At 46.3% G+C, this 10,429-nt stretch overlaps 1 protein-coding gene across 1 annotated transcript; it reads left to right on the plus strand.

Annotated features, from left to right (window-relative positions):
• Positions 1 to 1,886: 1,886 nt before the first annotated feature.
• On the plus strand, positions 1,887 to 8,490 carry Amhr2 (anti-Mullerian hormone receptor type 2; the record flags this gene model as incomplete). The annotated part of the gene is given in 11 exon segments (XM_058576337.1): positions 1,887 to 2,130; positions 2,352 to 2,543; positions 2,801 to 2,878; positions 3,080 to 3,210; positions 3,326 to 3,556; positions 6,146 to 6,260; positions 6,393 to 6,565; positions 6,770 to 6,917; positions 7,063 to 7,199; positions 8,002 to 8,206; positions 8,209 to 8,490. Coding segments are annotated over 11 exon segments (1,716 nt in total), but the record flags the coding sequence as incomplete, so codon positions are not given.
• Positions 8,491 to 10,429: the final 1,939 nt, after the last annotated feature.

Here is a 10,429-nt window from a genome sequence, read left to right on the forward strand (position 1 = left end):
TTTTTACTCCCCTCCTGAAAGGCCTCAGCATGCTCAGAGAGTACTCAGACACTTACCACCACCCCACCCCTTCCCATCTAGCCAGTTTATTCTGACAAGCGTTTCCAGGAAGCCACTAGGGGGCAGAAAGCTTGAAAAATAGGGAACCAATCCCCTCTGACTAAATCTAATGGGACCCAGCTGCTCATAGTTGTGGAAATAATTACCTATGACTGGATACTTTGGGGAAGAATCTGGTGGAGTTGGGCTTCTGTCTGTTGCAACACAAGCCGTTGACCTTCTTCCAGCTCCTGCTGACATGCTCTTTACATACCCTATATTCTCCCTTCATATTTTATATTCGTAGAACTTAATACATAAAGGAGGTGTACTGTGTATATTAATCGTCAGAGAAGTTACTTTCTGCCTTCTTGCCCCAGCGCAGACTTTGTCCTATGTCTGCTGTCCTCTGGTGGTGATAGTTTGAACTGTACTCTACCTACCTTCTAGTAAGTGGTCTGCTGGCAGATAATGCTGGATATTTTTTCAGTAATCCAAATTCAAATTTTGAAATATGCATTTAATGGAAAAATTTTTCATTGCTGAATTTTGTATTCGTTTTCAGGCAGCATTACATAATACAAAGAATAGAGCCTGGTCTTTTGAGTCAGAATTACCTAGGTTCATATCACAGTTCTGCTGTTTTCTACTGACCTTGGGCAACTTACCTAAACTGAATTTTCTTGTCTATAAAGTGGAGATATAATAAACATCTCAGCGGGGGAATTAGATGATTGTAAAATGCATAGCCCCAACTACCCTAGCACATAGTAGGTGCTCAATAAAAAGTTGTAATTGCTTCAATAATGGTAATTTGCTCAGTGTGTGAATCCATGTGATTTTTGTTTCTTTCTTTGTTTTGTAGTGCTGGGGATCGAACCCACAACCTCACATATGCTAGGCAAGTGCTCTACTACTAAGTTATATCCCCAGCTGTTTTATTATTATGGTAAAATACACATAAAAAATTAACCATTGTAACTATTTTCAGTGTCATTTTTTTTTAACTCTGAGAAATTTTATGTACTTTTTGACCCTTGAGTTTGAAAAATGAGGTAAAATCTAGTATGGGGTATGAGGCCTCCCTCTGCCCAGGAAGCTGTAGATCTGAGCCCTGAATACATGAGTTACAGGGGATCTTGGGCAAAGCTAAATGGCTCTAGGTATTTGACCTTGCTTTGGTTTCTAGCCTGAGAAAGGCTGACTGGATCCTGCACCTTCTTCCAAGGTCAGCAAAGGGCAGAGATTTGAAGTTAGGTATCACTGGATTCTCAGCTGGGCCTCCAAATCCCCCTCCTCCTGCTCTTCAGAGAAAAGAGGAGGTGGCTAAAGAGAGGAGGATATGAGATTGGTTCTCTGCTCCTCCCTTTCTTTCCCTGTTTTCCTCATACCCACTCTCTCCCCCACAGCAGCCTTCTCCCCCACAGAGAGACTGGGATAGGACAGAGGGGGTGGAGTTGGGGACTCAAGGCTTGGAATCTCCATAGTGCCCTGTATCTGAAGGGAGCTTTGCTCTGGGGCAGCTGTGCTGGCTTATGCTGTCCTCCTCCTGCTGCTGCCATCCTTCAACAAGATGCTGGGGAGATTGGGACTTTGGGCATTGCTTCCTACAGCTGTACAAGGTGAGTGTTTATAGGGAGGGGCAGGATCTTTCCACCCACTCAGTGAGCAAAAAGGACTCTTGAAGCAGAAGCCATCACTTTGGAAGAGTGGTGAGTGAGCTGGATGAGTGAGGGTGAAGGGTAGTCATGTGTCCCTGTGGTGGCATCAGGTTCCAGGCCTCTGCTGACCTGGGTTTCCCTTGTGGCTTTACTGACCCTGGGAAATGAAAATCATGTTTTGTCTATCCTTTTGCCCCCACATTCACACCCTTCTTGAATCCTTCCCTTTCCCCACCCTGGGTTTCAGCACCACCAAACAGGAGGACCTGTGTGTTCTTTGAGGCCCCTGGAGTGCGGGGAAGCACAAAGACACTGGGGGAGCTGCTAGATGCAGGACCAGGGCCTCCCAGGGTTATTCGCTGCCTCTACAGTCACTGCTGCTTTGGGATCTGGAACCTGACCCAAGGCCGGGCACAGGTGGAAATGCAAGGTGAATGGCAAAGTATATGGCAAGTGATAGTTAGGGTGGGAGACAGGAATGTCCTGGGGGAGAAGGGGAGAGATGGAAATGTGTGGAGGAAAAGAAAAGCCTATGTGAAATAGAAGGATGCTTCTCGCAGAGAAGGGAGTTATCCTTTCTGATTCCAGACCCCATTTTGTCCTCTCCCTTGTTCCTTCTATTCTACTCTTCCCCTAATCCTACCCCATCAGGATGCCGAGACAGTGATGAGCCAGGCTGTGAATCCCTCCACTGTGACCTGAGTCCCCGAGCCCATCCCAGCCCTGGCTCCACTCTCTTCACCTGCTCCTGTGGCACTGACTTTTGCAATGCCAATTACAGCCATCTGCCTTCTCCAGGGAACCTGGGGGTTCCTGACCCCCAAGGTACCCAGGCTACCCCAGGTAATTACTGGCTAGAGCCCCATCCTGAGGCCCAGGTAAGGAGGAGAGGTAGAACCAGGTCTAGTTCTCACCCTACCCCCTCCATAAGCTTTCCTCCTCCTGGCCTTGGGAAGCTGGTTGCCCTGGTGACAGAGAGATAAGGGGGCTTGTGACTAGGATGGGGGTGGGTTGAGAAGCAAGCTCTCTGAGCAGGGGAGAGGTGCAGAGAGCAGTTTGGGGCAATGTTCACCCACCTCTGTTCTTGTCTTAATGACCAGGCGAGTCCATCTGGATGGCATTGGTGCTGTTGGGGCTGCTTCTCCTCCTCCTGCTTCTACTGAGCAGCATCATCTTGGGTACTAATTTGCCCCATCTCTCCCTTATGACCAAGATACTGCCCTCAAGCTCTGAGTCTCTTGTCACCACTGACCCCACATTCCTGAGATCTCTATACACTGTCTTTCATGACCTCCATAGACAACTCCCTTCCTGCAAAGTCCCCTTCCCTTGTCCCCATGCCTATACACCCTGACCTTCAGGTTCTTCTCTGCAACCAGCCCTGCTGCAGCGAAAAGCCTACAGAGTGCAAGGTGGGCCACAGCCAGAGCCAAACTCAGGCAGGGACTGGAGTGAGGAGCTGCCGGAGCTGCCGGAGCTGCCGGTGCTGCCAGAGCTGTGCTTCTCCCAGGTGCCCCCTGGAGGGAGGAAGGGCTCCTCTGGGCATTCCAGGAGGTTATACTGGGGAGAAAATCTGGCCCTGGTGTTAGTTCGGAGGCCTGCACCCAGCACAGTGTTCCCACTAGGTAATCCAAGAAGGAAGTCACGCAGTGATGTGGGCCGGGAGGCTGCAAGGCGAGCTGGTAGCCATCAAGGCCTTCCCTCCAAGGGCTGTGGCCCAGTTCCGAGCCGAAAGAGCAGTTTATGAGCTGCCAGGCCTACAGCATGACCACATTGTCCGCTTTATTACTGCTGGCCAGGGGGGCCCTGGCTCCCTGCCCTCTGGGCCCCTGCTGATACTGGAATTGCATCCCAAGGTGAGGACTAAGGAGTGTGTGTGTGTGTGTGTGTATGTGTGTGGGAGTTGGGGGAGGTTGCATGGCAGGGGGCTGGCTATATACACTTATTCTTCTGCTTTAGATTTTCTCTTCCTTAAAGCAATTTTTTTTTTTAACTGAGGATTGAACAGTGCTTTACCACTGAGCCATATCCCCAAACCTTTTTATTTTTTTATTTTGAGACAGGGTCTCATTAAGTTGATTAGGGTCTTGCTAAATTGAAGAGGCTTGCCTCAAACTTGCGATCCTCCTGCCTCAGCCTTCACTGGGATTACAGTCATACACCACCATGTGTGGCTTGTCTTTTTCTTTTTTATTACACAAGTAATGCACACTTTTTTTTTTTTTTTTTTTTGAGATGGGCTCTCTCCCTATGTTCCCCAGGCTGGCCCTGAACTCTTGGGCACAGTGATTTTCCTGCCTCATTGCCCAAGTAGCTGGGACTGCAGGTGTATACCATCCACCTGGCTCATGTTAATATTTTTAACCCTTAAAATATAGATAAGGGAAGGGAGAAACCAAACAGTTAATATTCCCAACCTTAAAGAAAACCATTGTCGGGCTGGGGATGTGGCTCAAGTGGTAGCGCGCTCGCCTGGCATGCGTGCAGCCCAGGTTCAGTCCTCAGCACCACATACAAACAAAGATGTTGTGTCCGCCGAAAACTAAAAAATAAATATTAAAATTCTCTCTCTCTCTCTCTTTTTAAAAAAAGAAAAAAAGAAAACCATTGTTAAAGAAATAGCTCACCCAATACAGTGGCAAAAACTTGTAATCCCAGCCAGTTGGGAAACTGAAGCAGGGGGATTACAAATTGAAGGCCAGCCTGGGCAATTTAGCAAGACCCTGTCTTAAAATAAAAAATAAAAAGGGCTGGGGCTATAGCAAAGTGGTAAAGTGCCCCTGGGTTCAATCCCCAGTATGGTGGGGGTGGGGGTGGATAAAAAGACTGGAGGTATAAGTGTCATATGTCAAATGTACTAAAATCTAAAAGGGAGGGCCCTGAGGTGAAGAACAATGAGTTGCAGGATAAAGAGGGGGAAGTAGGCAGAGGCCAGAGCACACTGGGCCTTGTCTGTCTACTAAAGGTTGGGATTGTTTTTTTTGGTTTCTATAGCATTTCCCATCTAATAGGCATTGTATTAAGCACTTTAGACACATTTTCATACTTAATATTCATATGCTATGAGGTAGGAATTACTATCCACAGAGGCTCAGGAAAGAAAGTCATTTTCCCAGGATCGGTGTGACTCTAGAGTTGCTTTTCTCCTGTTCACCCCAAAAGCAGGACTCTTCCACCTGTGTGTAAGAGCTCCATTATCCAAGTCCTTTTCCTCTTGTAGTTCAACCTCTTCAACCTGTTTTGGTGCCCAAATGCAGTAGTCCTTCCCTGGATTTTATCAGCCCCTACAGCTCCTCTATCTCTGAGATCTTGAATTCTGGAAAGTCCCCCCTTTGACCATGTTCCTCCTGACCCTGCTCAAAAATCACTTTTTGTTCCTTTAACTGTGTCTGACTTCCCCTAGATAGTTAGTGGGTTTTGCTTCACATCTACGGCACTTTTTCCCCCCCATTGTGGTATTTATTGCATTCTATGCTTATATGTTATCATTATGTCTCACCTGTCCCTGAGCTACCTTGGTGTCTCAATACAGTTGCTGGTATACCAAAGGTGCTCAAAAATGTTTGTTGGGGGCTGGGGATGTGGCTCAAGCGGTAGCACGCTCGCCTGGCATGCGTGTGGCCCGGGTTTGATCCTCAGCACCACATACAAACAAAGATGTTGTATCCACTGAAAACTACAAAATAAATATTAAAAAATTAAAAAAAAAATGTTTGTTGAATGGGGGGCTCTATTGCTCCTTTGCCTCCAGTTCCTTATCTGCTGCTCCTATCCACCAGGTCTACCTATCCATGTCTACAGAGACCTGACACTTCAAGCAAGGTAGTTCATGAGAGAGGCCCCTGAATAACTTTCCTCTTCTCTTTGTATCAAGTTCTCTGAGTTGGCATAAGGTGGTGGTTAATAGTGGGTGATTCGTGAGTCAGACTGCTTGGATCTGTGCCCCACTTGTCACCAACTGACCTTAAGCAAGTTTACTTAACTTCCTCTAAGCTCTTCCTCTGTAAAATAGAGGTGATCAGAATACTTCCCTTGTAAGGTCATCATGAAGATTTCAGAGGCCAGTGCACATGGCCTGGGCCACAATATGCACTCAGTTATGTTGACTTGAAGTTCCTTCCTTCCTTCCTTTCTGTAGTTGTGGATGGACAGAATGCCTTTATTTTATTTGTTTATTTTTATGTGGTGCTGAGGATAGAACCCAGTGCCTCACACATGCAAAGCAAGCGCTCTGCCACTGAACTACAGTCCCAACTACTGGAGTTACTATTTTTCACATCAGTCTCACTGATGCTCATTCTTACTCCTCCACTGCCTGTTGTTGTTTTGGTCTGGACCTGTCAGGGTGTCTGTCTGCAGGGCAGGTTTGGAAAGAGATCTGTCAACTGATCCCTACTCTCTGTGATTTATCAGTCAGTCACCCCTCTTCTCTCTGTTTTCCTCAGGGCTCTCTGTGCCACTACTTGACCCAGCACACCAGTGACTGGGGAAGTTCCTTGCGGATGGCACTCTCCCTGGCCCGGGGCCTGGCATTTCTGCATGAGGAACGCTGGCAGGATGGTGGGTGAACCGGCTGCCAAGGGAGTCAGGAACCACACTACTGTGTCCAATTCTCCCTTAGCTTGGAAGGGAAAGATTGGGTCAAAAGAGTAAGGAAGACCCATATCTCTTCAACCTTGGATTTTCTCACAGGCCAGTATAAACCAGGTATTGCCCACCGAGATCTGAGCAGCCAGAATGTGCTCATTCGGGAAGACAGGTCATGTGCAATTGGAGATCTAGGCCTAGCCTTGGTGCTCCCTGGTTTCAGTGGGTCCCCTGCCTGGGCTCCTTCTCAATCCCAAGGCCCAGCTACCATCATGGAGGTGAGTACTATGGGTAAGGGTAAGGGACAGGATGATGGTGGTAGCATTGTGACTATCACTATGGCAGTAGTGCTAATGCAGCAGTGCCTGAGGTGGTAGGGACATTGCTGAGTCTATGGTGGGGGGCATTATGTTGCATGAATTAGGGATGCAATGAGGGTTGCCACAGAGATGATTCTTGGCCCTCCACACCTTGCTCTCCAGGCTGGCACCCAAAGGTACATGGCGCCAGAACTCTTGGACAAGACTCTGGACCTCCAGGATTGGGGCACAGCCCTTCGGCGAGCAGATGTTTACTCTCTGGCTCTGCTCCTATGGGAGATCATGAGCCGCTGCCCCGATTTGAGCCCTGGTAAATTTTTTACTCCTGGTGCCCCACTCACCCCTTCTAGGCTTACTGACTTGGTTCCAGAAAGCTGTGACCTTCTTTCCCTGCCTTCACTACATGGGAGGCACCTCAGGGCAAGCTGACATCTATTCCTTGTACCTTCCCCCAGATGGCAGACCATCACCTTTCCAACTGGCCTATGAGGCAGAATTGGGCAGCACTCCCACCACCTGTGAGCTATGGGCCTTGGTAGTAGAGGAGAGGAGGCGCCCTTATATCCCATCTACCTGGATATCCTTTGTTACAGTAAGAGGCCACTTCTAGCCAGCTGGGGACTGGGTATGGGCTTCAAGGACTTCTCTTCCAGGACCAGTCTATCTATTCCTGCCTCCTCTCATCTCTCACCACTCCCTGGTTCATGTTCCTCTGAAACTAGAAAAACTGAAGAGGTCCTCAGTTGACCCTCTTTCACCCTAAGTCTCATACACCCCATTCCATCCACAACTTTCCTGCTCAAGTCTCTCTGTATTCTCCACCATCAATTAGCCCTGTTCCTCATTTCAGCAGATCATCCCTGACTTTGCTTCTTTTCTGGGCTCTGCTTCCAAGATGGTGCCTCCCCTGGTATGTTGGAACCCAAAATCTAACCAGTGACTTCTTGTTGTGTCTCATACATCTGTATTTCTGATGCAACCCAATAAAAGTCAGTTCTAGATAGCTCAGTAATAGATCACATGCTTAGCATGTTCAAAACCCTGGGTTCAATCCCTAGCACTGCAAAAAAAAAAAAAAAAGGAAAGGAAAGAAACAGAAAATAGGTGTGGCTGGTGCAGTGGTGCACTCCTGTAATCCTAGCAACTTAGAAGGCTAAGGGAGAAGGGTTACAAGTTTGAGGACCATCTTGGCAATTTAGTGAGACCCTGTCTCAAAATAAATAGATATGTAAAAAGGGCTGGGGGTGTAGTTCGGTGGTAAAGTGCCCAGTGAAACAACAACAAAACACAGACAAAAACAGGAGTAGTAGACATTGAAGATGGAAGATGCCTTTTAACCTTGGGGTCTACTCAAGATCCCAGGGTCAAGCCTGCTTCCCTGTCATTCCTCCGAGGACCCTGGTGGACTAAGGGAGCTCTTGGAAGACTGCTGGGATGCTGATCCAGAAGCACGACTGACAGCTGAGTGTGTACAGCAGCGCCTGGCTGTCCTGGCTCATCCTCAGGAGGCCTACCCCTTCCAAGAGAATTATACACACAGCTGCCTACCTCTCTGCCCAGAAGACTGTACCTCCACTCCTACCCCTGCCATTCTCCCCTGTGGCCTCAGCTGAGGGCCTGTCACTTCAGTATTCATTAAGGCCTTGATTCCAGGAATCCTTAGTTTTATCTTAGTTCTCATGTATAAATGAGCAGTTTATGTGAAATCTATGTTCATGTAAACATAAATGTGATCATGTGCCTATTTGGGCTGCCTCATGACTACCTTTCCCACTTGCTGAATCTGGGATTATTCTGTGGCATCTGGTTCACAGCAGTTCTGACCAGTGAATAGTGGTAGATGTGCACAGGAAAAAGAATAAAGTGAGCTTTCCAGATTTTTATCCTTGGCCTTCCACCTTTCATGTGACCCTGGGCCCTCCCTTCTCTCTCTCCTTTCTCCACTTTTTTTTTTTTAAATGGTGGTATCTCACTGAGTACTGTGGTACACACCTATAATCCAGCACTCAGAAGACTGAGGCAGGAGTATTGCAAATAAGGGCTGGAGATGTAGCTCAGTGGTTAAGTTCCCCTGGGTTCAATTCCTAATACCAAAAAATAAAAAAAGATAAAGGGCTGTGAATGTAGTTCAGTGTTAAAGCACCCTGGGTTCAATTCCCAGTGCCAAATGAATGAATGAATGAATAGATAGATAGATAGATAAATAAGTGATGGGATCTCCTTCTGGGCACTGGGGAAAGAAGAGTGAACACAATGAGGTCACTGTACCTGAAGGTGCTCAGTAACCTGCAGCTCATATTGTAGGCTCTGTACAGGGTGGTGGAGTAATAGGGAAGCCTTAAGCAGGGGACTTCATAGAGCATGGTATGGGTCTTGCTTGAGCAGGAGTTTCCCAAGAACATGGGGCAATAGGACATTCCTGGCCTCCGTAAGGGGTAGTAGCATACAGTATACAAAGAGAACACAGGTAATTTGGATAGCAAAAATGTAAGATGCATGGTGGGGAGACAAGGGAAGGGATGCAAAGAATAACAGGTAATGTTTTGTGAGCCCTGATAAGAAGTTCTTCCTCCATTTATTTATTTATTTTTGTACCTACTTTCCCACTTCAACCTAAGCTGAACACCACTTTCTGGATAATCTTTAAACATAATGTACACTACATCTTGCCTCTGCTTAACAGTCCACTTTAATTTTCCATTATAATTCTGCTAACACCATTTACAGAGGAGAAAACCAAGGGCTCAAGAAGTTCAGAAATGTGTCTAAGATCACATAGGTCACACAACTTTTAGATAACAAAGCAAGGGAGCCAGGTGTGAGTCACTTCTGAGTCACTTTGATAATCCCAGTGACTCAGAAGTTTGAGGCAAAAGGATCATAAATTTGAGGCCAGCCTCAGCAATTTAGTAAGACCCTGCCCAAAATTAAAAAAAAAAAAATTACATAGGACTGGGGATGTGGCTCAGTGCTACAGTGCTTCTGGGTTCAATCCCCAGTGCTGCAAAATAAATGAATGAATGAATAAATAAATAAAAATAAACAAAACAACAATAAAAAAAAAAGCAAGTCATTAAAAATGTTTTACAGGGAGTGGTGGCACTTGCTTATCTATAATCCCAGTGGCTCAGGAGGCTGAGGCAGGAAGATTGCAAGTTGAAAACCAACTTCAGCAATTTAGCAACTACCTAAGCAACTCAGTAAGATCCTGTCTCTAAATTAAATGTAAAACAAGGCTGAGTTTATGGCTCAGTGGTTAAAGCCCCTGGGTTTAATCCCCAGTAGGGGGAGGGGGGAGGGGGCTCTTAAAAGCTGGGTGCAGTGGCAAAAACATCTGTAATCCTAGCTACTTGGAAGGCTGAGGCAGGAGAATGCTTGAATCTAGAAGTTCTTGGCCAACCTAAGCAATATAATGAGAACCTGTCTCAAAAAAAAAAAAAAATCATCTTTATGAAAACCCTGTAAATTATGAGAAATGAATGTACAAAGGAATGTACAAACATGTTGATGAGCATAGACTATGTTAGATAAACAAATCCACCTATGATCACAAGAGAGACAAGTTCCAATTGACAGACATTTTACAAAATACTTGACCAGGTACTCAAACCATCAAGGTCATCAAAAACAAAAATCTGAGAAACTATTACAACTGATTAACAAAAAAGATTGTATGATTCAGCTTGACATGACTGCTGACATTTTGAGCTATAACTACTATGATTGCCTCAGTGTAATTCTAGATAATTTTTTGTTTGTTTTTTCTTTTGGTACAAGGGATTGAACCAAGGGGTGCTTAACCACTGAGTCACATCCCCAGCC

The sequence above is a fragment of the Marmota monax genome, unplaced genomic scaffold (genome assembly GCF_021218885.2).
Source record: "Marmota monax isolate L192 unplaced genomic scaffold, Marmota_monax_Labrador192_F-V1.1 WCK01_AAM20220418_F8-fsc00012, whole genome shotgun sequence".
NCBI lineage: Eukaryota > Metazoa > Chordata > Mammalia > Rodentia > Sciuridae > Marmota > Marmota monax.